The 27,740-nt window shown below is 58.1% G+C and overlaps 1 protein-coding gene across 1 annotated transcript; it reads right to left on the reverse strand.

Moving 5' to 3' along the window:
- Window positions 1-1,369: 1,369 nt before the first annotated feature.
- ATP2B4 (ATPase plasma membrane Ca2+ transporting 4) lies at window positions 1,370-27,621 on the reverse strand. The gene is made up of 20 exons (XM_086476457.1): window positions 27,426-27,621; window positions 22,709-22,906; window positions 21,593-21,850; window positions 20,675-20,800; window positions 20,387-20,512; window positions 18,449-18,484; window positions 16,662-16,823; window positions 16,323-16,537; window positions 15,989-16,231; window positions 15,627-15,868; window positions 15,079-15,313; window positions 13,755-13,934; window positions 13,393-13,480; window positions 13,147-13,253; window positions 11,428-11,619; window positions 11,095-11,308; window positions 10,609-10,820; window positions 10,138-10,245; window positions 9,583-9,765; window positions 1,370-1,675 (listed from the first exon to the last, which is right to left on the reverse strand). The coding sequence occupies exons 1-20, from the start codon at window positions 27,619-27,621 to the stop codon at window positions 1,370-1,372; spliced, it is 3,627 nt and encodes a 1,208-aa protein (XP_086332583.1).
- Window positions 27,622-27,740: the final 119 nt, after the last annotated feature.

Consider the following 27,740-nt stretch of genomic DNA (forward strand, 5'->3'; position numbering starts at 1 on the left):
AACCAACCAACCTGCCACCTCCGCGAGCAATTGCCTCCACTGGCAAATCAGCTACAGAAGTGCTATGGAAATCAAGGGTCCTCCATCAGCCACGGAGCCTCCTTCCCTCCCTTCCACCAGCTAAAGAGACAACCTGACTCATCCCTTCCATGGTCTAGCAGTTGACCCACTGTACTGTCAATAACCCGACGCTTGTTCTCCGTTCAGCCTGCTAATGCTTTGGCAGCGATGCACAGAGCTGGTGGGCATGGCTGGAGCATCCTCTGAGGTTCCTCAGCAGTTAACTGGGAGCTTGTACTCCAAGGCTGAAGGATTATTATTTAACCCAACTACACACAAGCTAGAATGGGCAGAAGTCCCTCTGCTCTTGATGGCAGGAGCCGTTAAACCTTTGCAAGGCTCTCGCCAAAAGTTTCACAGCTGTTCAAGAGCAGAAGAGATGCATCTCTTAAGACTCTCCAGGAAGGAGCCCCATTTCTCACAACCATGGGGTTTTTCTTCACCATCTTTCCACTGCCAGTTCACCTCCACCTTGCTTTGTGGAAAACCCAGGATCTTTTACATCCAGCAAGGTTACAGCCCAGTCACCTTTGTTCCTTGTCTACCAATTACTGCTTTGGAAACAGAGAGAGAAAAGTGTGTGTGCACACACAGAGGAGGAACTGTAAAGGCTAGGTACCATTTTTCAAGGTGGAAGACTGGTGTACATCCCTGTATCTATCAACCTGTGAGTAAACACCTTTCCCCTGGCTGGGGTGTTTTTTTTTTTTTTTGTTTTATTTTTAAATTTTCGCACTAGAGTGCTAACTCCCCCACTTCCCACTGTGAAGTTACTGGGAGCAAATCCCACAAGCAAAGAACAAACCCCAACATTAGAAGAAAACCCTAAAAACCACAAGTGGGAAAAAAAAAAAAAGTCACAAGTGCACCCCAGCCCTCAGGCTGAGAGCGTGCATGTAAGACTACAACAATTTGAACTTCCTTTGAACATGCATTTTTCAAAGTGAAAACCCCCCAACAGACGCATGGAGCCCAACTCTCGGAGAGGAAATAACCTGGCTGCTTCACTTGGGTGAGTACCACTGAAAATTAGGGATGGAGATGCACGATTTTGGCTTAGCCTCTCTCCCAACACCCAGCATCGTGGTACTCTGGTTCCCACTGCTAAATAATGGTTAAAAATAAAATTAAAAAAAAAACAACCCACAAACAAAATAAAACAAAAAACCCCCAAAACAAAACACCAAAATGATATACGTATGAGCAGTTTGACACGAAGTGACCGCAGTGTGTGATCAGTTACTGGTGCCAACATCACACAGGGCGAGGGGCGAAGGTGGAGGAGGAGGGGGGGTTTGAAGTTCTAAGGTCAAACTGATGTCTCCAAGCTGTGTAAGGGGCTTTCGGGCTCCGGGACGGTGACCTCAGCTTGATCGCTGTCCACTGCATTGTTATTTCTGTTGAGGGATGTAGATCCACCCAGGCTACCCCCACCTCGCTTTTTGAGTCCGTCAGTCTCGGGGTCGTCTTCAGCGCCGTCAAGGAATGGTGTTCGAGGCTCATCTTCCTCCAGGATGAACTCTGGGTGAGTCATGAAGTTATGGATGGAGCTTCTGGATTCGGGTTTCTCGAGGCCTTCGTACAAGGAGCTACGGAACGCATTCACCACTTTGATCTGCCGGGAGGCGACGAGCGTGGGGGATAAACAAAAGAGGGGTTAGTAGCTGCTACGAGAGGTCAGAGCTCCCAGGAGAAAGTAAAAGTAAATAATAAAGACACAATAAAACAAAAAGCACAACAACAACAACGACAGTCACCACCACTGAACAGACAGCTAAGTCAAAATGAGAGGTCTATGGTGAACTAGGAGGGCCAACATGGATCAGACTCAGGCACTAGGTGTGTGATAGGGAATCAACCGACTATGGGGCGACTTCAGAAGCTGCAAGAAAAGACACAAAAAAAAAACCACCCTCAAAAAAAACAAATCACTTTGGATGAACGGAAGCCAAAATGCATTAGTTGTCATGATGTGTGCGCACGCGTATCTGTGTGTATAAACGAGGACAAAAAAGTGGAACTACAACTCAAAAAAGAGGTGGGTTAGACAAACAGCGGGTTCAGTTTCAAGGCAAAAATCTCTACTGTGGGAGCGATGCGGGTGTTTGTCCTATTTCATTTTTAGACCTATAGAAAGGAATGGGCTTTAAAAAGGTGTCACGAACTTTTCAAGCCCATGTGAAGCAGTAGGTCCAAGTGGATGCCATGACCAGTAAAACCAGACCCAGCCAAACATGCATGAAGGAAGCCAGATCCATGTGAGTTCCCCCACACGGCTGCCCCCTGGATCCCAAGCTGGAACTCTGGATCCTTCCCTACACCGACATGCTGAAGAAGACCCAGCAGTTTCCAAAGGCAGCTATTCTTTCGGATGCTCTGCATGAAAAACAATCTCAAACTTTGCTAGAAAGCCTGGCCACGCCACCGCTCCTGTGAAGCCCTGTCAGCGCTGCCAAAAGCCAGGCTCAACGTGTTACAAGCAGATCCAGAGCCTGGTTTGGACAACCAGGGTATGGCTCTGCTACCCCCACTGCACTGGAAGGGAGAGGTCTGGAAACAAGCCTGGATGGTGGCTAGCAGCGCATCCACTGCTCCCTCCAGTTTCTCTGGAAATCCAGCCTTGACCCTTCCAGCTCCTGCCCTCCCTTGCAGCCAAGTCACGGTTGTTTGGTCGGGTGGGTGACAAGCGTCGGATCTGGTGAGCGGAGGGGCAGGAGGCGGCACCGCCGTGGGGCTGCAGCAGACCTCTCCACCCCAGTGCAGACTGGCGTGCGTGAGACAACCGACCCGTGTACCTTGGGTGCGGCAGAGCGCTCCAGCTCTCGTGGATGACCCAGGGCTATAATCACTCAGAAGATGTCAAAAGGTGTAAACTGAAGGAGAGCGATGCAGTATGGGGGCTTTTGAAGCAGAGCCAACAAACCGAGCAGCTGAAGGTCTCCCAAGTCTGAGAGGATCAGGTGAAATCACACGCGTGGCTTTGCCTTCTACTGCAAAGCCGAGGGCAACCCACCACGCAGTGCCCTCCAAAGCACCCTTGGGGTTGCTCCACTGTGTCTTACACCGATGCTCTCCCCACTGCCTCTTTCAGGCCAGAGACAGCAAGTTGTCTCTCTCCAGAGGTGTGTCCCCCCCCCCATCCTGCTGCAGCAGGTCACACCAGCACCCTCCTGGCTTGTGGCACTCTCCCAGTCACCTGGGGACTGGGCCGTCTCCTCCCTTTATAGTGGAAGCTACTAACAAGAGTTGTCAGCATTGACCCAGCATCTTGCACAAGCTCTTGCCTGTTTTATGGAAGCAACAGAAGTCTTTGCTCTGTTAAGCAGAATTCATCTGGGACCAGGAGAGTTGCTCAGCTCCTCCTCTCCAAAGGAAATGCCTCCAGACCACCGTGAGACTTTGTTCAGCAACGCTGGGCGCAGCAGCCAAGTTGGTAACACCTCTCCATAGCGCTGCCAGTCATCCTGCTCTGTCTGCTGCCCGTGGAAGCAGCATTGCCACTCACAAGCTACCTTCACCGGCTCCCAGCACCCGAGGAACCCAGTCCCCACCCACATCCCCTGCCTGCTCTCATGATGTCCCTGTGGGCTGAAGCTGGGGCACAAAAGCGAGGAGATCCACACATCCCACAAAAGGGGTGCTCCTCCGCAACATCCCTACGCTACGCCCTGGAGAGCCTCCCCATCACTCAGCCACCGGCCAAGGGAGGAGAGTGTGCAGAGCTGCTGGAGGGAGAACGGTCAGGTATCCCCTCGCAAGCTGACGAGGCGAATAAAGATACGTGTGTGTTCTGCCGCTTCTTTGCGAGTGGGCTGCAGATCTGGTGGGTGAACAGAGATGACACCCCTTTTCCCAGTGAGATGAGTCCACCTCGGTCTGGTACACGGGCAGGCTAGGAGGGAAGTCACCAACCAGCATAGCCAGCGAGAGCGTCCTAGGGATCTCTGGTCTCAGCACAACCATCACTCACAAAACCAGACTAGAGAAGTTACTCAAAGAAGAGTCTCATGCCTGGAACCCTGGAGATTTTACCTACAAGATGTTCCAGGGTTCCCCTCTCGGGAGGGACGCCCTTCTGAGTTCACTCTCCATCTGGCTTAGAAAGATGGTGCTGCACCACACAGGGCAGCAATGTGGCATCCTCCTGGCACAGGCTCAGCACATCCTGGCTAGGAACAAACAAGTCAGCTCTTGCATGCACACCCGAGCTGGATAACAGACACGAACGAAGAGATGAGCGTGGGCCAGGTACCCCCCATGATGCTGGAGCACCAGCTGGAGGGCAAAAATGGAAAGTTTATGTAGCTGGGAATAGAAATTCAGAGCTGGGTTTGCTGTGCTAACCACCACAGTAAGATCCTGGATAAATTCAGTGTTTAGTGTGAACGCACAGGACAAGGGAGACCACCAAGCAGGCCACCTTCTACCAAGACTGATAATCTGTCACATCAACATCTTAAGAACATCAAGTGCAAGCATCAACAAAAGCACTGATCCCTAAAATCACTGTGCAAAACCAACTAAACCAAGTATAACCAACACGAACAAGCCAACGAGAGCCTAGGTGACGGCCAAAGCAACTAGGTGGTCCATCTAGTACAAGCTCAGAGGTAGCAGTAGGTTCACAGAAGCCCTCCCTGCCCCACCACCTCAAGCACTGGGGAGTCCAGACGCTGTCTACCACATCACTGCCTTCAGCTCCACCAATAAACTTCTGCTGCAGCTTTCCTCAGATTTTCTTACTTAGATTTAACCATCTCTGCCAGCACGGAAATGCGTTTTGAATGAGCCGGGCAATGCAAACAAAAATGAAGTCCTCCCCAACCAAGCTGAAAGCCCACCTCCCTCCCTGCCTATGGTCAAGCTCATGCCTCCTCTCCACCCGAAGCCTTCGCAACCTACATAACCTCCAAGCTCGGAATTTATTCTCGTTTCACACCATCACAGCAGCACTGCAACGTGCTGGGCAAACCCCACTGCTCACACGGAGATGGAAATGACGTCTTCTGCACGAAGCCAGCATCAGCTCCCCCACTGACCCCTGGCTTGCTTTGCCCAGCTCCCTCAAACCAGGGCAAAACCCCAAGGGAGACCAGCTCAGCTCTGCAAACCATCTCCTGAGCATCATTCCCGAGACCTCCCTTCTCCTCCATCCCCCCAACGGGGGCACAGCAGGCGAGGCTGCCCAGGTCCAGCCCTGGAGAACTCATCCCACAGAAGTGCAGTGGAAGACAGAGGGACACCATGAATCCGTGTGGAGCTTTGAGAGAGAGGGAAGGGAAGCGGCAGAGGGAAACAGAGAGAAGTCAAGGCAGAAAACAGAGGGAAGACTTAGCGACCTGGGTTAGCTTCTGGTAAAGCTGTTTGCTGCCTGGAAGGGCACAAGCTATCCCAGTTATCTATTCCCTTGCTGCAAATCAGGGAGAACATTAATGCACAGACTGCAAAAAACACCTGCATTTTGGTCTCGTCCACCCAAGCCCGCTACCCTGAGACCCCTCTAAGCAGGTTAATTCTTCTGATTAGAAAGTCTTGGTGGTGCACAGACGCAGTCAGGAACAGAAGGCAGCTGCGCTGCTTCAGAAACACTGGGGTTAAACAAAACAAAATTCAAGCATCAGTGTCAGCTAAATAGAGAGAAAACAAAATTATCAGAAATTCTCTCTTCTCTCCCACAGTGCATAAACAGTGGAAACTGAAAGCTATTCAAAAAGTCAACGAGGGTATTTTTTTAATAAGAGCAGAACATGGGAAATGACTGTGCAATAAAAAAAGCCAATTATCCAGGAAAGACACACTACCTACTCATAGCCTGGCACAGCCCTGCAGAGAGAATTCACGCTCACGTGCTCACAAGCCCGTCTACGCAGCTCACAACGAACACAGAGAGGGGCACTGCACCAGAGAGGGCTTTATTTTGGTCTGGAAACCCACAGCTAGATCCAGGATCCAGCTTTGCCGCTGAGGTTCAGCGGGGCCGTGTTTTCCGTCTCCGTTCGCATGCAGAGCGCCGCGTGTCTCTGCGGACACCCAGAACCAGCGTGTGCAGGACAAGCTGGGCACCGACGAGCCGCTGCAACGGGGCAGCGACGCTCCGGCTACAAGGAGGGGACCAGCGGAGCCCTGGGCCGTCCCCGCAAAGCCCCGGGGCGGCGAAGGGCACGCTTACGTGCGCGGGCTCGCTCGGCTCCGTCTCGCACGGCATGCAAGTTTGCAGGCTGCTTGCTTCCAGGCCAGCTCTGAAACAGCGGGCTGAGCTGCAGGTGAGCGGCTCCGATGCATCGCCACCGGCCAGCGGAGCCACGGTAACTGGCTGCTCTCACGCACCCTCCAGCCTCCGAACCAAGGAGCAACCAGCCCTTCTCACACACGTCCAAGGAGGCAGAGGGTACAGAGGCAGCCTGTCACCACGGCTCAGCTGAGCCCGGGAGCACGCTAACGGCTGTGGGAAGGTCCGGAGCAGCCACTCTGCCCTCCCAACAGATTTACAGCTTCGGTAAAGCAACGCCTCTGCCCATCTCTCTGCCCTCCTGGGGCATCCCGGGGCTGGGCAGAGCCGCACCGGGAAGGAACGGCAACTTTTGGGCGCAGCGTGCCCTTTTCACAGCACTGCTTTTAGTTGCTCATGAACACGCGGTTCTTTTACCAAGAACTGCCAATTTTTGCACCCCTCAGGAGGGTGGACTCATACGTCAGTCCTGCAAAGGAGGAGAAGAGGTAAAAATGGAGGAAGCAACAAGGAATGGGGGGGCGGGGGGAGGACCAGAAAGTATCGTAACCTTGTTAAGGATGCAACAGCATAAAAACTGATTTTTTTTTTTTTTTTTTTTTTTAAAATGCTCTCCCGCCCCATCCTTCATTTTGGAAATCAGTGTGCAGGTTTAGAGGGAGAGAGAACAGGCTGGGTTAGGTTGGTGCAGGTGCTCTCTGTGGTTATTAGAAGTCATGCATTGTAATAGACTATCACTCACTGCCCGCAGGAGGAGATGCAGCAGCAGCAGCAACAGCAGAAGTGGTGGGAGTGGAATTGACGGAGGAAAGAGCTACATGGGTTGGGCTAGAAACATTTTTTACATCGTGGTGCTGGCTCACGATGGAAGGCTGTCTCCTGAGGGCTCCCTGCAAAGAGGAGGCGCCGGTCTGGAATGTGTAAACTACGTCCATCTGCAAAGAACCAGAGAGTGAGATAGCATCGCCCCGGCCAGAGACAGGGAGAGGGGTCGGGGATGGAGGGGAGCAGGGAGGTTGGGCAGACACACACAGACAGGAAGGAAGAAGGAGGACGGAGAGGTGGGGAGGAGGGAGGAGAGAGCCCCCCCCACCCCGCGCTCCCATAAACCACACCGGGTTCGATTGGTGTTTCTGGGAGCAGAGGAGAGGTCGGCTTCCAGCCTCTGCCCTGCTCTGGCAGGCGTGAGAGGGGCAGGGTTTATCCCACCACCAAGAAAGAGACTGCGGTGGGAGGGAGCGACAGAGGAAACAAACACCTTGGGTTATCCCGACAATCTGCAGCAGGAGCAGAGAAAAAAAAAAAAAAGAGAGGGTGGGCAGAGGTGCGAGCTGGCAGCTGGTGGTCCCGAAAACTGCACTGGGGAAGGGTTTCTGGTCCCTCAGCCCCGTGGGATGTACAACTGGGGGGGCCAAATCCTGGGACACACCACATGCCCACAGCTCCCACGGCAGCCAGCCGTGCTGGAAGATGTTTCAGCCTCTCTCCCAGGTCACGGACTCAAGCAGAGCTGGCAGGGGCGCGGAGGGATGCAGAAAGGAAGCACCCTTGGTGATGGGCCACAGTCTCTCCGTGGGTGCACACAAAGGCTGGAGGAACAGAGCAGCACCCGGGTGCCACTGTGGCTTCCCAGACAATTTGCAGCTGGACTGGCCCCAGCGCCATGCCAGCCAGCCCGCTGGCAGAGCGCACAGCCCCGCACCACCCCAGTTTGCCCACAGGGCTCCCTGGGAAGGGGCACCTCCTCCAGACACGTGTGCGGCTCTAGCTCACCCTGGAAGTATTTTACACACTGCTTCACTCCTTCCCTGGTCTGACCTCCCTCCACAGAGGGACCCTCTTTTCCCCAGCGCACCAGGCTGGCCCGTGGGGAAGAGCCCCGTGCTCTTGCTTAAGACACACTGAGTCGGGACAGAAGCCCCAAGATGCTTGGGTTGGACCTGCCGGCTGCTCTGCTCGATGCACAGGGCACCCCAGCCAGGAAAGACGTTGCTAAAGTGGCTCCAGGACATGCCAGTGTCCGGGAGCTTTTTCCATGTTGTAAGAGCTCATTTCAGCCCAGATCCACTAGGGCTGCAGGGAGATACCTGGGAGGCTCCGGACTCAGCCCCAGCGGCACACCTGGCCACTGGTACCACAGCCGTTCATACCTACCAGGCTTCCAAGACATCTGGACTGCTTCCAAAACAGCCCAGTGCTCCCAGTCAATCAACCAGACTGAGCTGGCAGCACCAGCAACCAGCGCTGCCCTGGGTGCCTAGAAGAGCCCGGCCACCCCTCACCACTCACAACGGGCAGGGAATCAAGGCTGAACCTCACCTTGAAACCATCAAGGCAACGTCTCACAGAGAAGCAGCGAAGTTAACATGGCACAACACTGCTGTGCTCGCTCCAGTCCCTGTGCTCAGGCCATTTTGGTTCTCTCTTTGTCGGAGGGCCAGAGGAGGAAGAACAACAGGTAACACAGCAGCCCTGCATGCCAGGGGCCACTGGGGACCTACAGTTTTCTTCCACGGGGCAGCTCTGCCCAGGCCTCGAGGAAAGACCAGCGGCAGCAATCTCGCTGCTGGGAGCTCTCCCTGCCCAGCCAAGCCAGCAGTCCGGGGGGGGAAAAAACACCCTTTCAGGAAAAACTGAGTCAGGGAGAAACAGCTGATATAAAAACCATATTAAGAGATTCTCCTCCCCTTCTGTGCTGCAGGGCCAAGAGCTCCAGGCGAGGAGCTCGGAGAGCTGGCAGGGAAGGGTGGCAAGAGCCCTTGGCCAAAGGGCTGTCGGGAAGGGCAGAGAGCAGCAGAGGAGCGAGACCTGAGAGGGTCTTGTGCAGGCAGATCCCTCCTGGGCACGTTCCCCACAGGGAGCAGCATCCCAGCAGTGACCAAGAGCAGTTTCAAAGCTGACGCACTCGCTACACAACTCGGTAAGAGCCCGGGCACCACTGTGGCCCCCCTGCAGCTTCCGAGCACCCTCCTCTGCCGTGTGAGGTGCCCGTCAGCAGCACGTCCAACCTCCTGCAGACCAGCCTGGCCTCAGGCTGCAGGACACCGTGCTCTGCATCGGAACAGACCGGTGCCTCCCCCCACCCCGAGCTGTCCCAAAAGGCAGGCTGTCCTGGTTCCCCAACCAGGGCAGACCCAGAAAGGCACAGGTGGTGGAAGAAGTCTAGCCCAGGAGGTGATGGCATCCTCCAAGCAGCAGCCGCTACCTCCTTCCAGACAGAGCCCCTGGAGAGAAAGAAAGAGAAAGAAAGAGAGAGAAGGAAGAGCCCCACAGGACCCGTTGCCCCACAGTACCTGTGTCTGTATCCTGTTGAGCCCCCTGAACCACAGGATCTGCCCGCGCCGCAGCTCCATTTCAGCGTGGTCGATCTCATCCACGTCTTCGGGCAGCTCCTCCTCTGGGATCTCCTCCTTGGTGATGCCATGCCCAGCTTCCTTCAGGAACTTCAGGTGGCTGGTTGGGACAGTGCAGATCAGCTGGGGAGAGGCAGGGAGAGAGCAGCTCCTTAGCCTGCGGGCTATGGCAACATGGAGCCCACCACCAGCCTCGACCAAGGGGGAGCAGCGAGCTGCCAGGATCCAGCTGAGAGATGCCGGGATGCCGTGGAGACATGCCAGCGCTGGATGTGCCCCCACTGCAAGCAGGGTGGGAACGAGGAGTAGATTAGCAACCTCCTCTCCTCGCTGCTGGTGTGGTACTGGGATGGAGCATCACCCCCTTCCAAAGCTGCCTTGAGTACATACTGGGGAGACCAAGGGCAGCGAGGCAGCAGAAAGGGAAAGGCAGGCTGGGCTGCCAGCACGCTGGGGCAGAGAGGAACGTGGGATGTTTTTCAGACTGGCTCTTACCTGGCCCCAGAGGAGCTCTCCCACTCCGATAAAAATACACCAGAACCACTGGCTCAGGGTGAGCCCAGAGCAGCTGAACGGCTTCCCACCAAACTCCACGATGATGATCTACAGCACGGGAGAGAACAAGTCACCCGTCAGGGAGCCCCGAGGGCTGCACAGCACAGCCATGGGATGAAAAGGTCACCTACAGCCACACATCTTTCCCCCCTTCCCTGGGGTCATGAGAGGAGCAAGGACCTCACATCTAGGCTAATAACTTTACAGGACACCAGAGGCACACTGGCTGGCCGGCCCTGGCACACTCTAGACCCCAATATTGAGGTTTTGTGTCACCAAGAAGCTGCTGGAGAAGAATAAGGGGACAGAACAGAGCTGTGGGCAGTGACTGCAGCAGACACAGATCCTGCCTGCGGCGTGGTCCCCTCCCAGCCCCACCATCTCATTCCCATGCTGTTCCCGCAGCTTCACCTGAGCTGCAAACGTCCCCAGCACCACTGTGCAGAAGATAGGGTTGCGGTAGATGGACTCAAAGACGTTCCTCTCCCCGTGGATCTTGCGTGCATTGATCTCGTTGAACAACTGCATCATGACGAAGGTGTTGAAGACGATGGTGTAGTGTTCGGTGGGCGGGGAGTGGAGCGGGGCATTCCGGCCACTGTCGATGTCAAAAAACTTCTCCCCTAAGCAGACAAGAGGTTTTGGAGAGGGGATGGGGAAGGGCAGGAGAAGAGAAGAGAAGATGAGAGATCCTGCTTCTTTCTTCTGCTCTGCACTGGTAGGGGTGGAATTAGGATCCCAGGCTCTTCCTGAAGATCCCTTGACCCAGCTGGAGTGTCCCATGCTAGTCCCGCTGAACCCTTATTTCCTTAAAAATGTTGAAAAGCTGCTTCCCTGGCTAAAACTGACTCTGCCCCTTTTGTTTTCCCCACCGTTTCTTGGGGCCTCAAAGCTCACCTGCAAAAAGCAGCGTGAAAATGATAGTTAGCTGGTACACCGCGTGCCCCAGGATGTTCTTCATCATGGTGCGGGAGATGAGCGGCTTGTTGCGGCCGTAGGGCTTGCGCAGCAGCAGGGACTCGGACGGGGGCTCCGTGGCCAGGGCTAAGGAGGCGAAGGTGTCCATGATCAGGTTCACCCACAGCATCTGGACAGCCTTCAGGGGAGAGTCCTGCAGTGAGAGAGAGAGAGAGAAGGGAGAACACGTTACACCACCGAAACCGCCCTCTTTTCACTCCTTGTTTCGCAGGAGCCTCCGCTCTCCTCCTGCCGAGCCCAGCGGCCCCGTACCTGCGTGATGCAGGCGCCCGTGAAGGCCACGATGACGGCCACGACGTTAACGGTCAGCTGGAACTGCAGGAACTTGGAGATGCTGTCGTAGACGTTGCGTCCCCACATCACCGCCTTGACGATGCTGGTGAAGTTATCATCCGTCAGGATGATGTCCGAAGCCTCCTTCGCCACGTCCGTGCCTGCGATGCCCTTGAGGACCAGGGAGAAAGCGATGGGGTGAGTCACGGAGCAAGCTCCACGCCTGCCATCCGCCCGGCTCTGCTTCTTCCCAGAAACAGCCCCGAGAGAAAAATCCACCGGAGCCGGTGCCAGTCCTGTGTTTAACAGCACCAAACGCACCCGAGAGAGCGGAGGCTCCAAAGCAGCGAAGCCTTCAAGGACAGACACCGGCTCAGCTCCAGAGCGGGGCTCTGAGCCAGCACAGCAAGGCGGGAGAACAGCTTAGAAGCACGTCTGCCTCCTTATGCCAGGGAACACGGGCATCCCTGGCTGGGCACCTCTGCCTCAAACGAGAGTTGGGCCCCCCAAATGAAAGAGAGCTCAGCAGCCCAAAGCCTCATTGCCTTCCTGGTGCCCTCTGCCCCATCCAGCAGCAGCAAGCAGGGCTGCCCACAGCCTCCCAAGTCAGCTGCAGCATCTCAGAAGGACACAGTTTGCTCTGCAGGAGCTGTGCTCGCTGCGTTTCTCGCCGCCAGCACACAGAGGCGCTCGCTTTGCAGTAATTAAAAGCACCGAAGTGATGGTGGTTCCCTGATGCCTTCCTGGAGAAGCTCTCCTGAGATTTCCAAGACCCATCTCAAGACAGGAACCCGGGGCAGCTGGACAGAGCTGTCCCATGTGCTGTTTGCTCCCTGCTCTCTGGAGACTCAAGGGTGGTACAGCCCCGGTGCCTCATCCCCAGTGAAGCCCAGCGCCTGGCCAGGGACTGATCCTGCACGTGGGACCTGCTATATGGTCCCCAAGAGAAGACAGACTGCCTTCTGCCTTCGTCCTGAAGGCTCCAGAGTTACACTTGGTTATTTAACACCTTCCTAGAAAGCCCTGCTCCTCCAAATTTCCCGTTTGCTCCAAGCTCCCTACATGGGCTCATAAGGCTCCACCCAGCAGCTGGCTCCTCCTCAGGTACCTAAACTTAAACAATTCACAGGAAACCCGTCAAAACAGGCAGGTTCATTTTCTTGCTTCTTTCAGACAGGGCAAAGAAAAGCAGCAAACCAAGAGGTCAGAGTTCTTCACTAAACTCCCCACGGCAGTGCCAGCACCTTGCTCGGAGCCTGGGCTGCCCGTTACAAACCTGGGTGAAGAACTGCAGGGATAAACCAAGTCACGCTGAGTTACTGGGCTCCCACAGATCTCCTGGACCCCACAGGTCAGCAACCAGGGCCAGGCAGGTCCCTGCTCCGGGTGCTCTGCAAGCACTGTGTCACCTTGAGCTTGACACAGTCCCTCCAGGTGGGACAGAGGAGCCCAGCCCTAAGCCAGGCTCTCAGAGGATTGCTTCCCATCAATCTTTTAACAGTCCTATAAAGTTCATGAGAATTAAATCAAAGCTCCAAAGAAAGTTTCTTTTTTCTTTTTAAGCCATCCTGTAGACGTGGAAAAGAGTTCCACCAGTCCAGAAATGATTTCAGTGTGGAGAACAACCAAGCATGCCATTAGTTTCTCACCCCAGAGAGCAAAGGCCACCCCTGGGGAAAACCCACCGCCCATCCATACCATGGCAAACCCAACGTCAGCTTTCTTCAAAGCTGGGCCATCGTTGGTCCCATCCCCGGTCACGGCCACCACCTGCCTCTGGTCACCAACGGTGCTGTCGATAATTCCTGAAATGCACACAAGCAGTTCCGAGAAAATAAGTCCCAAGGGCAGGCTCCCAGCACGGAGGATGCTGCAAAAAGCACCCGGGCAGAGCAGGATGAGGGAGAGGCAGCAGTGGCAGGGGGGGAGCTGGCAGACACTCACCTTTCACGAGCGTGTGCTTATCTGTCGGGGAGGAGCGGGCCAGCACACGCAGCTTGGGCCAGATCTTATCCAGCTGCTCCTGTTCTACCTGCAGGACATGGCACATGTGAGAAAGGGAAGGCATCGCCCCCCGAAACCTTCTGCCCCACCGGAGAGCAAACCCCACCTGGGACAGGAAAGCACCTTTGCCTCCAAGCACCCGGACACCCCTGCAGCTGAGGATCCCGGCAAGTGGAGGGATCAGCTGCATTTATCCAAGGAGAGGAGAAAAACCCAGCAGGATTCAGCGCCTTACGCTGCTGGGGCTGTCGGAGAGGCCACCCACACCCGCTGCAGAGCAGGACCCGGGGCTGCTCTCCCACCTCTCCCTTCTCGTTGCGGATGAGCCGGTTGAACTCCTTCCCCTCCAGGCACAAGAAGTCCTCCCCCGGCAGCAGGATGCCACACTTGGTGGCGATGGCACGGGCGGTGTTGATGTTGTCCCCCGTCACCATCCGGACAGTGATCCCCGCCCGCTGGCACTTCAGGATGGCGTCCGGCACCTGGGGGACAAGGACAGAGTCGGGGCTGGGGGCAGATGGGCAGGGCAGCGTGCTTGGGTTTGGCACCGGGTATCCTGGGAGTCAGGCAGCTCCTCTCCCATCCTCCCTAAAAGGATCTGGAAAAGGTCCTGGTGGGGTCAGGATCCTGCACCCACCCACAGCTCAGCTGGTGCTCGCACTGGGGATGAAATGCTGCACCCAAAATTCCCTTGCCACCTTGCATACCAGCTCGGCTGTTTATCCCTGGGGTGCAGGGGGAAGCCATCCGGGAGCGGAGAGGATGCCTGCCCTCGCTGCAGCTCCAGCCAGACTCTCATGCATGTCCGGAGCAGCTCCTCCGGCGCAGACAGCGTGAGATCTTCCAGCCCCTGCCCCAAGGGGATGGCAACCTCACTGCCTCCTCCCCAGCACGCCACCGTGCTGGGTGCCAAGGCGCAGCCGGGCGATCCATGAAAACAAGGGCATTTCATCCACTCCCCCCTCAACCGCTCTGGCAGCACGTTGCTGCGCTAATGGGTTTATCTATTACGGAGCGGTGGGGGAAGAGGATATTAGTGAGAAATTAGCAAATTGAATCAACGGCCTCCAGAGCCGGTGCAGACAGGGCATCTGTAATGCAATTCCCAGACCCAGATACTTGAACATCTAATCAGGAAAGATGCAAGCAAGGCAGAAGTGCAGGGGCAAGCTCCAAAATGTAATCAAGAGACAGGTATGGGAGGGCTTATTGCATTAGCCCAGCTGCCTGCCCATCACCCCCACAGCAGAGGGGGGCAGTGAGCTGCGAGGGAGGAACCAGCTAGATCAGCCCTGTCCCTCTCCAACACCCCTCTGTCCCCCCTTACATCTCCTCACACTTTTCAACTGCGTGTGGAACCAGTCTGGCTTGTGCACAGGCCCCTGGTAGCCGCTAGGGGGGAAAGTTTGGCTGGAAACACCCTGTCACCAGGTCATTTTGTCCAGGTATGGGAAAGAAATGCCTGCAGCAGGGAGCTGGTAGTGTGAGACACTTCAGGGAGGGATGCAGAGGAGCTGCTTGTGCTCTCGTAAGGGGCTTGTGGTCCTGAGCAGCAGGGAAAGGGACTCCTGGCCCAGGAACAGGGCTGGGGTGGACGACAGCCAGAGCAGAGCTGGGGTGCAGTACCTCTGGCCGCACGGGGTCCTCTATCCCAACCACAGCGATGCAGGTCAGGTCAGACAGGATCTCGTTCTCGCTGTCCCAGTCCGGCTCGGCATCACCAGGGAAGTCACGGAAAGCCAGGCAGATGGTCCGCAGCCCGTGGCAGGCCATGGGCTCTATCACCTTCTTCACCATCTCATCCCGGTCCTTCACCTTGAACACCCGGGGGTCACCGTTCTTATCCAGGATCCTGGTGCACCTAACACAGGACCGGGATGGAGGGTGAGGGAGACTGGTGGTGGCACTGTCAGCTCAGCCATCTGCTCCCCCTGTCACCCAGGTTCCCCATCTGCAAAACAGGGGCATCCCCCTTGCCCACAGCTCCCTACGGCTTTACTAAAACCACCATAAGAACATTTTGCACGGCAGCACCTCGCGAGAGCCACCTCCCCACTCCACAGCGGCTGAGCACCCTTCACCCTGCAGCCTCCCCAAAACAACTCCGTGGTGCACCGAGAGCCAAAAGCCCATGGGACGGGGAGAGGACCGGCAGAGTGAGGGAGGACCATTACTTGCGGAGGATGATCTCGGAGGCTCCCTTGCTGTACATGCGGAAGCCACCGTTGCCGTTCTTCAGCACCGTGCTCATGGACTTGCGCACAGAGTTGAAGGTGTAGACCTTGTAGAGCTTCTCCTCCGGCACCTCGTTCCGCACAGCCTGGTAATCCTGCTTCAGGTCCAGCACGAAACCCAGCAGGGCACACTCTGTCTTGTTCCCCACTTGCCGAGGTAGCCCCCCTTCCTTCTCAGGTGGCTGGAAGGGAAGAAGGAAAAGGAAAAGCAATGCCAAACCTCAGTATGGTAGGACGGGAGCTGCAGGGATGGCCAACGGTGGGAAGGCCAGAAGACATGAGGCTGTGGTTCTCCAACTCACCAGGATCTTGGATGTGTAGGCAGAGTTGATGGCGACACCGTTGACTATGAGGTCCAGGATCTTGGGCAGGATGGCTTCGGGGTCAGGGATCTGGCGGTAGTGGGTGTCCCCCACATAGGCCTGCACCACGGTCATGCGGTTCATGGTGAGCGTGCCTGTCTTGTCCGAACAGATGGCAGTGGCATTGCCCATGGTCTCACATGCATCCAAGTGCCTCACGAGGTTGTTGTCCTTCATCATTTTCTGCAACAGGCACCATGACCAGGAAGGTCAGAGCCAAAAACCTGAATTTCCCCATCATGTCCCCAGCGACCCCGCTGCATTGTGGTCTCACCTTCACGGAGTAGGCCAGGGAGATGGTGACCGCCAGCGGGAGCCCTTCAGGCACAGCCACCACCAACACGGTGACACCGATGATGAAGAACTTGACGAAATACTGGATGTAAATGGGGGTGCATTCTGCCAGCCAGGGCCGCCCCTGCACCCCAAACGTGTCGATCACGAAGTACAGCACCAAGATGATGACCGTGATGGCCGACATGATCAGCCCTGGGGAAAGAAGAGGCAGAGTGGCAGGTGAGGGGACGCATGGGAAGGGGACAGTCCCTTCTCCCCATGCCACTTCCAGTGAGAGCTCTGGGGTGACAGCTCATGCCAAGCCACTGCCACTCACCCGCCTTCCCGATCTGGACCGCCAGGCGTGTGAGCTTCCCCTGCAGCACAGACTTCTCCTTCTTGGGCACCTTCACCTTCTTCTTCTCTTTCTCTTCATTTTCCACCCCTTCCTGGCTCTTCAGGGGCTGGATCTCTAAGGCCACACCATCCTGAGTTTTAGCTACAGCCCAGGGCAAAATAAGACACCACGTGTGAATAGGAGAGAGACCCGGAAAACCTGTAGGACACCACTGAGAAAGATGGTGGTGGGAGAGAGAGAAAACCCAGAACAAGAACCGTTCCCGACGACACACGCATCCGAGCACAGGAAGCCTCATGTCCCAGGGCCCTGCCACCTCTCTACAGGCCAGTTTTCTGCCATCTACCCCAGCCCCACGGATAAAGGGTCCTCAGAGCTGCCACTGGCGATGTGACCCCTGCACAGGTCACAGCTCTAAGGCAGCGCTGCAAGAAACCCTCTGTCCAGGCTTTGGGGTGGAGGCAGGTCTCTTCTAGCCTCCCCTGCAGGCTGCTTTACACCCTGCAGCAGATGGGGAGCACTTTGGGCTGATCCCAGAGAGGCTCTGGTCCCCCCAGTCCCCCGATGAGCATCCCCACTCCCTCCCAGTGCCACCTCTGCAGTGCCCTGTGGGCAGCTCAGCAGGAATCACTTGCCAGGGGAGCGACTGAGGGGGTGAGATGGAGGGGGACGGTTAGAAATTCAGATGGAGATTGAAGAGGAGTGAGCCAGTTCCTTGAATCCCAGCCCTGAGCCATCCATTTTTAGGACCTGAGACAGCCAGGCTTTCAGTTGCTTTAATCAGTTCAGTCCAGCTGAAGGTCTGCACCAGGGAGACACGGGTCAGCTGGAAGTTTTGGAGAGGGATGGAAGAGGGTGGGAACCCCCCCACCCCGAGAGTCTCCTCCTCAGCTGTCGGGGCTGGAGGAGCAGCAGTGACCCCATAGCTGCCCATGGACACCCCAGGACCTGTCCCCTCCCGGCTGCCACCGCTCGATGGCTTGAGACACCACGGCGCTCACAGCAGCTCCACACGGGACACCTCCATGGTTACAACAGACCCGACACGGACAAAACAAGCACCCGGACACAGTCTGACGGGAAGGAGGGAAACTCAAACTGCTGAGAGGAGAGAGAAAGAGAGAGAGAGAGGTGGAGAGAGAGGTGCAGAAATGGGCTTCCTCCACAGCCTGCAAAGAACAGTGTGAGAAACACTGGCGAGGAGACGCTCACGGAGTCGAGGCCATGGGAGGAGAGGGTGCAACCGTCGCATTGGCCAGGCCCCTGGGGGACGTTTCATCCCGGGAACAGCAGGAGGGGACCCACATCTCTTCCCCCAGCCGTGCCCAAACACAAACCCTGCAAAGGGATGGCTTCTGAGGGGCACAAGGGCTTCAGAGCCAACTAGGTCACGGCTGTGGCTCGCTTCAACATGGATGAAGCTCACCCCAAGAAAGGGATCTCTACCAATGGTCCAGGCTGCTGGAGGAGCCCCGTCCTCCCTGCACAAAGGCTTTCCCTCCTGCAGGGCCAATGTGGCCATGGGGGAAGCCGGACAGCCCCATCCCAGCTATGCACAGGCCCACGGTGGGGTGCCAGAGGGCACCGTGATGCCATGCTGGGGCCACAGGCCACGGGACCATTGCACCCTCTCCCAGGACAACGAGGCGAGAGTCCCGCCGGAGCAGCAAAGAGCACAGACTGATGAGAAGAAGGAAGGAAGGAAGGAAGGAGGAATGCTCGGTAGTTAGTGTGGTGCTGGTTCAAAGGATGGAGAGGCTGGTTACCTTTGTTGCGATTTTCGGGGGCTCCGGTTTTTTTACCTGTTCAAAGAGAGAAAGGGTGGAGGGCTGAGCACACGGACCCACGTTCACCGTCCGGCTGGTGGGACCGCCTGGGGCCAGCCCTGCTCTGAGGGGCCGCGCACCGCTCCAGCGGCATCCGTGCGCAGGGCTCAGCACCCTGCGGTCACCCTCCGGACACCACGCGTGCCTTGGTCCACAGCTCGCAGCACCGGGAAGGCTCCAGAGCTCCCTGGCTCTCCCAGGCACCCCATCCCCAAGGCTTCAGACTTCCCCACCTGCAAAGCACCCGCTACAACCCCTGCCAGTGCTTCAAAGGGTGCCAGTGGTGTCTCAGACCTTTGGGGAGGAAAAAACCAAAAAAAACCATGTAGCTGAGCTTGACCTCCGTGCAGCACGTGCCGAGCACCGGTGCTCCCTACCTCCCGCTGCCATCGGGTACGAGCGGATCCGCCCAGGAGGCACAGACTTCTCCCCCACCGTGGGCAGCACCACACCCACAGCAGGGGGGCTCTCCCCCATGTCTAGGGTGGGCAAGGTCTGCACACGGGGGGGGGGGGGGGGGTCTCCAACGTGCCTCCACGACACGGGGAGCACAGGGCTGCTGCAATCTAAACAAACCTGGAGTGACAAGGGGTTTATGCACCTTCTCCCCATCATCCCCCAGCAGCACAGTGGGGGACGAGCCGGTGAAGCCCCCTGCCCCACTTTGCTGCCAAATCAAAGGCTGCAAGGCCCAGAGCTGGGTTTGCTGCAGGGCTGAGTGACAGAGCTTGAAGGCTGGGAAAATACCGAGCACCATGCCTGGGCGCCCGGCGAGCTGCTGCTCAGCTCCAACAGCCGTGCCGTTCCCACGTCTCACCCCGTACTCCCACCTCCAAGCTGGCAGCTAAACCCCCCCCCCCCCCCCCCCGAGAGCTCCACCGCCACCGAAGCCCAGCGATGCGAGCCAGCCGCCCGCCCCGGGGTGAGCGGAGCTGGAGAAACCCAGCGCACACGCAGCCCAGAGCCAAAACGGCTGCCAGGAGAGGCCCAGCAAACCTCTCCCCGCCTGGCATCGCCTCCCGGGAAGGGCTCCCTGGCACAGGGATGCCGCACAGCCGGTGATGCCAGCCGGCAGCTCCGTCCTGCCAGCTCCTTGCACCTCGTGGCTGCTCCCAGAAAGCCCAGACCTGCTGAACAGCAGTGCAGGGACATGGGGGAGAGCAGGAGCTTCCCAAGCCTGGCTCGTACCAGTGCTGGCTTTAAAGCTGGTATCGGAGCTGGCACCGAGCAGAAGAATAAGCAGCAAGATGTGAGAGCCGAGGCAGGAAAGCATTCGAGTCCCAGCATGATCAGGAACACCTCAGCCTCCTGCCTGGCTGCTCTCCTACCCTCCACCCCCCAGCACACAACCCCTCCTCTCCCCCTTGCCATCCTCTGCACCTCGCCTCCTTCCCCAGGGAGCTCAGGGGATACCAGCAGAGATCTTCAGCAAAGTCCTCAAGGTTCTGGATGGGCTACTAACCGTCCTGCGGACAACCAGGACTCACCTTCCCACCACGTGGCGGGCAACGAGCACCGTGCCACAGCACCACGGGGCATCGCTACCGGCTGCTTTTCCCTCTGAGCCTTGACAGGCCCCCCGCCCCGACCCTGCAACTCCAGGCTGCAGCCGGCTGGAGAAGAGAGAGTTGGAGCCACGTCCAAAAAAGGTGGTGAGCAGAGGTCTGGGTGCATGGGGGGGCTTTCCTCAGGCAGCACGATGCCCATGCTGCAGGAGAAGGGGCGGCAGGGAGGGATCCGTACCTGCCTGGGTCACGGGCACTAACCCACAGCCGCATCCCACGGATGTGGGCGTAGCTTGTTGCGCACCAGTGGATGCTTCCCAGGAAAGGGAGAAAGGCAAAGGAGGGAAAAAGCAGGTTCAGTGGATCTCCTTACCTTTCTTCACCTTCTTTTCCTCGTCTCCTTCTCCCGCACCCAAGAGAGTGAAGATGATTCCTGTCTGGGAGTTGATACCCACGGCAGTCACCACCATCCTGCCGGAGCCCTCCATCACATGGGTACCTGGCACAGCAGGAAGGCCACGGTGAGACAGGACACCGGCACATAGTTCCCATCTCCTCTCCAACACCAGGACACAGGAGCCAGGAGCAACCATCTCTCCATCACAGCACAAACCCATCCCAGCCCTGCACCCACCACGCGAGAGCCGCCCGGGATCCTCACCTGACAGCAGCATGGGGTCTTTATCCAGCGATTTCTTGACTTGGTCTGACTCCCCAGTCAGTGAGCTCTCATCTATTTTCAGGTCATTGCCCTGGATCAGGATTCCATCTGCTGGCAAGAGATCACCTAGGAGAGGTGCAAAGAGGGGTGTCAGCCCCGGCCCAGGCAGCCACAGCTCACCCCTGCCTGCCCCATCCCAGAAGGAGGCTTCGTGTGTCAGCAAAAGGACTCAAAACTCCGTCTCAGACCAAATCTAGAGGGACGAGAAGCCACAGATGGGTATTATAAGATGATATCAAATAGCTCCAAAATCTTCACGGATGCACAAAAGCATTTGTTGTGAGGACTTTAGCTCAATCAGACAGTGCTTCGCCCATCTGAATCAACACCACGTCCTTCCCAAAGCCTCCTGATACACCCAAACCGTTACACGATGCCATCACCCATCTGCCAAGGAAGGAAAAAGCCCTGTGTGACAATGAACACCATGTTGGACCAGTCTTCTTCCTGACGGGAGCAGCATGGGATAAGCACACTCCCTGGTAAACAAGGAGCAGGACCTAGTTTAGCCCAAGGGCTACATCTCCTCGCTAAGGAAATGTTCACCAACAAGGACGTGATTGTCAAAATGAATCATTTTGGAGACCAGCAGGTCGCTAAAGCAATCCAAGGCTGTGTGCAGAGCCTAGCTTAGCTCTGCCAGCCCAGCTCCGGGCTGGCAAGCAGCAAGGTGAGCGGAGCTCCATCACCTGCACGGGAGCATCTCCCATCGCTCCCGGCCCTGGCACGCTGCAAAACAGAGTAACTGGAGGAGCCAACGCTTGCCCTCAAGGCAAAAGGGCTGGCAAAGCAGAGAGGAGGACCCACCAGGCTCCTGAGGCGGAGGGACAGACCCCAGCCACCACCGCCTCCACTCACCGTACTTGATCTGCGCGATGTCTCCCACCACGATCTCGGCCACCGGGATCTGAATCACCTGCCCCTTGCGGATGACCGTGAACTTCTGCTCCTGCTCGATGCGGCTCTGGAGGCCCCGGAATTGCTTTTCCTTGCTCCAGTCATTGAAAGCGGTCACCAGCACGACGATGATCACCGAGAACAAGATAGCTGCCCCCTCAATCCAGCCAGCCTGCGACTCGCCCTCATCCTCCACGCCGCCCGTCGACTGGCCGCACACTGCAGTCAGAGGAGAAAACTCGTTTGTACAGCGAGACACCCGCTTCCCTCCCAGTAACGTGTGCAGAGTAGAGCCTGGAAGACAGTTACTCGTCTCTCCTCCTCCCTGAGCTGGTCCAAGGGCTTCCCCTGCTCTCAGGAGAGGGTTTTTACATCCCTGGAGACATTTGTAGGATTTTTTCCCCTCCCTCCTCTTTTTTTCACTTGTCATTTTTGGCAGAGTTTGGGCTAGAAGCGCCAGGACAACTTCTATTTCCAGTTGCAGCACCCAGCCCTCCCTCTGCTGCGTGACCCTCGAGTGAGTCACTGTCTCCCTGCAGCTCCAGATCCCTGCCCCTGCTCGACCCCTCCAACGATACAGAGATCCAGGGCCGGGGAGGAGAAACTCACCCAGTGCTGTCACTCAGCCACACATGGAGTGTCACAGCTGGGAGGAGCATTCCCTGGTCCGGGGGAGGACAGACAGCCTTGTCCCTCCATGCCCAAACCAAAAAAGAAGCCCCATGGGACTTGGGAAGCCACCAGACCAGACAGACCCATTGGTCTTTGAGTATCTTTTGGGGGAGCAGCACGGAGCAGGTCTGAGCCATGCCGTGGTGCCAGCTGCACCCAGATACACCGATCAATGAAGGTCCCTGGATGGGACCATGCCAAGGACCCCAAAGATGGGGAGATGCCACCATCACCACCTAAAGAGTGAACAGAAGTAGCTCCCAGCTCCATCTGTACCAGGGTGGAGGAACCCACGGGGTGACCTTCCAGAGACAGCACCCTTCCCCAAGCTCTGCCCCTGCACGAGCAGGGTGGCACCTCGTGTGGGTCCCCCACTGGGTACGCCACCACACCGCAGGGACTCACGCTCATTGTCACCACCCGGAGGGTGGTAGAAGGACAGGCCCAAAGAGATTATGGCTGCAATTTCCAAGATGATCAGCGTGACGTCCTGGAGTGCCTCCCACACTAACTGCAGGAACGTCTTGGCCTTTTTGGGAGGAATGAAGTTCTGGCCGAAGACCTGCCGCCTCTTCTCCAGGTCGGTCGGGTTCCCGGACAAGCCTGGAGAGGGGAGAGGAGATGAGGGGCAAACCCCACTGCTGCCCCACAGCCTCCCACCATCACCAGCTCCCTGCCTGCATGGGGGGGCACAAGGTGCAGGCAGTGGGGAGCCAAGGCAGAGCTTCACTCCTGTCACCTGTGGGGCAGGGGACATCCAAGTGGTGGGGCAGGATGCTGCCGGGGCCAGGGTGAGCACACCGAGCCGCCTCTCCCCGGTGCTGCAGCCTCACGAAGCGCCCGAGTGCCAGTTAATGCCAGTTGGCACTGGCCGGCTTGTTTACATGCTGCATCAAATTAGCCGTAAATCTGGCACCACGAGCGGCGCTCGGAGCTGTCGGAGCCACCTGATCCCTCTTCTCCTGCCAGCTCGGAGGAGCAGCCGCAGCAGAGAGCGACTCGGCGCAGCAGGAGCGTCTCCGAGCTCAGCCGAGCCCCACGGCCACGCCACGGCCGCAGAGGCTGGGGCAGCGCAGCTCCTGCGGGGAGCTGGTGGAGGAGACGCGGGGGGCTGGTCCTGCTGAAAAGGGGGGGTAGGGGCAAGGAAAGGAGCAGGACAGCACGCAGCAACCCCAGAGAGAGGGGAGCAAAAGGGGAGCCTGAGCCCCTGCCTCAGGGCAGCAGGGGGGTGCGAGCACAGCAGCCTTCACAGCCCTCCCATCCCAGGGCAGGAGCCAGCGATGGGAGATGGCAATTCGTCCCACCGCCTCCCCGGTCATCCCCTGTGTTAAAACCATTAAAAAGCTGATGGAGTCCAAGGTGAGAGCAGCCTCCCCTGCCCAGGACCACCTTAACCGAGCCCCATGCCAAGCCCCCCCCTGCTCTCCACCTTAAGATGGCCCATGGGGTTGCTGCCAGCTCCCGAAATGCACCAGGCAGGCGGCTGTAACACCCAGCCCTGGACACATCCCGGTGCCTGGAGCAGCCTGGCAGTGATGCCCTCCCAGGGGGACCAAGCCCTCCTGCTCAGGGGGACACCTCCCCGCCAGCTCCATGTCATCCCAGCCAGAAGGCAGCAGCAGGATGAATCCCATTCCTCCCCTCTCCCCTCGACCACGCACCCCCACTTTCTGCTGCGACTACACCCCGCGGCTGCAGGGAGGGGACACGCTGGCAGAGCAGCCTGGGCGTCCCCACCCAGCCGTGACGAGGCAGCAGGATCTTGGGATCTCCCGGCCCCAATTCCCGCCCAACATCGGGATGGAAAATATGGCTAACTGCCGCGGCCTGACTCACGCCAGGGCTGGGGAGGCACGGCCTGTGCCGCGGGCAGGCGTGTGCCACGGGCAGGCGTGCCGGGAACACACGTGCTCCCGCACGAGGACATGGGATGCTGCCACAGGGCATGGGAGGTTGCACACGTGGCTCCTCCAAAGCCCACGTCCCACCCATGGGCATAACCCCAGAGCTGCCCCCCACCCTCCTGGGGCAATTGGGGAAGGGTTGGGGGGGGGGGGGGGTCTCCCCCTTCAATTTATCTGTGCTGACACAGGGAGGGTTGCAAAGAGCAGAAGCTGTGGGCACGTACCCCACACCGCGGCTCCAGGCTGCCACCAAATCCCTCCTGGCTGGAGCTAGTGCAGGGCCTGGTGGGGGGGGACTGATTAGTGGGGGAGTGGATTAGAAATTTTGGATGGAGGCCACAAGTGACAGCAGGAGAACAAAACCCTGTGCAGTTACCGGTCTCTGATTAGAGGGGAGGCACCACAGCCCGGGAAAGCTGCTTTTGGGTGGCAAAGCCTCCACGTAAGGAGCCCCCAGAGCAGGCTCCTCGGCTCGGGAAGGAGGTGGCAGCCCTGGGAGCCGCTACTGCCAGCGGTGAGTCAGGGTGGTGTTTGCTGACACTCGTCACCCAGGGGAGACCAGGAAGGGAGACGCTTTAATGGGTGACTCACCGAAGCCGCCTGTGCTTCACCGCCACCGCCCTGCTCCCCTTCCCATCCTACCCAGCTCGGAGACAGGGCAGATGGAGGTGGTGGCAAGCCAGCACCCAGCAGCTAGCCACCCCCAAGCCCCTCTGAGAGGAGCCCTAAGGGGTTGGGGTCCACCGACATCATTTAGGGCACGAGCCTGAGCAGCAGGTCCCAGCAGACCCCAACCCTGCTGCTGGAGAGACCCTCGCGTGCTGAGATCCCACCCGATGAGGGCAAACCACCCAAGAGCCCCTCAGGGTGCAGGCAGCCCCTGGTGGGGGACACTGTGGCCAGCGTCAGCCCCACGAGGAGAGTGCCAGGCTTGACCGAGGACAGCCAACACCGGAGCACGGAGAGAGGCGGCAGCACTGGGAGGCAGGAGCCACACGCACCCGGACGGGATCAAGCCGCTCCAAACGCCACCCGAAACAGGCTGCTGTATTTCACAGCGGGGCAGGAGGTCTGGGAGGACTCCTTGGGCAAGCTCTGCTATGTGCCAGCAGCATCCTCTGGTGACACCCAAGAAGAGCACACGGCCACGTGCTCCCTGCCTGCACCATCCCAGCGGGATAATGAGCAGAGGGATAACGAGCATGGGGCCGGGCATAAACATCTGCCCAGCGCTGCCTATTGCAACCCAGAGCTGGGACAAGCACCCAGCGCCCAGTCTTATGTCCCATGGGTCCAGCAAACGCCCTGGGCTTTGGCCAGGCAATGCCAGCTCAGGAGGGGTTTGCAGGCAGAGAGGGGCTCAGGATCAAGTCTGAGGCAGCTCCAGCTCTTTGCAAAAGACTTCCCAGAGGGAAGAAGCCCCACACGACAGCGTTAAGACGTAGCTGGTGTTCCCCAGATTGCGTATCTCCCACTAAACCCCACCTGGGACATCTCACCTGCAAACAACCTGAGCTCGCCTGCGTTGCCCTGCGGCCTCCAGGGCAAGCAGCCGCCTGGAAACCTCACTCCCCATCTCCCAGGCTTCACCTGTGGATGCATTAAGGTAGAGGGACGTGCTCCTGGCTTCCAGCTTCCCAACCTGCCGGGATTTCCCTTGTCACGGCACCGCAGCGGTGCCACGCCGTGCCCGCAGAGAGGCGGCCCTGGCACAGCAGGAGCCAAACGTCCTGCTCCAATGGGATCGGACGGAGGTGCCACAGGCTGCCTTAGGTTTTCGCTCTTCCTAAAAATCCCAACTTGTCGGAAATAACCTTTCTTTGCTCTCTGGGCTCAACAGGACAGGGTCTGGGCCAGGTGACCAAGCTCACCTCCGGAGCAAGAGGGTGATGTGAGGATACGCCGGGGGCACAAGATACACCAACGCCAACCAGTGCCTGGAAGCAGCACTCGGGATCGATGGGCAGCCCTTCGCCTCACCCTCAGCAAGAGCCGTCGGGCCTAGGCAGAGCCTTTCGGGTTCCCTTCCCACCCTCCCCTCTCCTCCCACCCCCAAAGGGGCGCGTTCCCAGTTTGGCAGGACCAAAACACATTGTTTTGCGAACTAGACTTGGTATTTCCACCGGGACTCCCCCCCTTCTCTAATAACATCCCGATATTGTCTCCCCTTCCCGGTCCCACTCACAGCTGGGAAACACGCTAATCCCCAGCTTACGGCACTAATAATAACCCACAAGATTTCAGAGCAGAGGCGCAGCCATGTCCCCCATCCCACACAGCCGCCGCGGGGCCGCATCCTGCCAGTGCTGTTCCCAGCCCCAGGTAAACCCTCGGGGCTGTAAGCAGGGGGTCTCCCCCCTCGTACCCCTTTTAATGCCAAGGAAGGGGCGCAAAGGCACCCGCAGCCACCTCACACCATCAGCCCCAGCTCACCGAGAAAGGGGGCCCCAAAAGGCCAGCCCAGTCCGCGGCGGGAGGTGACATCCTTAAACCAAAACCTCCCAGAAGTGACCTGGCACCCGCAGGCAAGCGTCACCGCCACCGCTCAAAACCTCTGATGCTCAGAAGCGCCCAGCCAGGTTTCAAGCTCCCACGGCCACTCGGGAAGCCCTCCAGATCAGGGGGAGACCCGTGTGCCTTTGGGGATCCCCTCGGCCGCCATGCTAACACCCGGCAAAGGAGCTCCACACAGCCAGGGCCACCTCCCCAGCGCTCTCCAACCTTTACACCCTTCCTCACCCCCGGCCCCCGCAGCCCTGCCGTTAGCACTGTCAATTATTAAACAGGGGAAAGGCTGGCGCCGACCTGCGGGACAGCAGCTGGGCTGCGGAGGGGAGCCCCCCCGCCCCGGCACCCCTCTTACACCCCCTCAGCTCCTCACTCCTGCTTGCAACCCGCCTCAGCTCCATCCTCCCAGGGGATGCCGTGCTCCGGGCTACGCCTCAGGGGAACCCCCAAGGGAAGATGCTTCTCTTTTTTTTAATTTTTTTTCCTCTTTCTCTACCTTAAATGATCATTTCGTTAAGATGCAGGGAGCCCTCTGCCACAAGGCTTGCGATGGATGCCTGCTGCAACGGGACCACGCTTGGAGCTCAGCCACGGGATGGTTATTTGAGCCACCACCCTCCAGCTTGAACCTTGCACGGCTCCAGCCCAGAGGCACCAGCTGGACCCGAGCAGGCAGTCCCACCTTTGCAGGCTGCAGGACGGCCCCTTACCTTCAACTGGCGACGTCTTCAACCTCTTGCAGACGTTCTGCACACCGCCGTAGGAGTCATTGAGCCGGGCCACCGCCTCGGCGCTCCTCAACTCCATGAGGTTCCTGAGCTCCACCATGGAGCAACCAAAGTCCCCCTCATGGTTGCCTTCAGCAACCGAGTTCCCGGGGTGGTGGTCGGCCACGTTGTTCGTCATCTTGCCGGCGCAGCGGCGGCGATGCCGGCTTGCGGCTCCTGCAGCGCCCTTCCTCGAGGGTCCGGTGGGGGGATGCTGGGCACGGCCCCTTCCCTGGGGACTGCCCGGGTGAAGCGGGT

The sequence above is a fragment of the Leptosomus discolor genome, chromosome 21, assembly GCF_034619465.1.
Source record: "Leptosomus discolor isolate bLepDis1 chromosome 21, bLepDis1.hap2, whole genome shotgun sequence".
Taxonomy (NCBI): domain Eukaryota; kingdom Metazoa; phylum Chordata; class Aves; order Leptosomiformes; family Leptosomidae; genus Leptosomus; species Leptosomus discolor.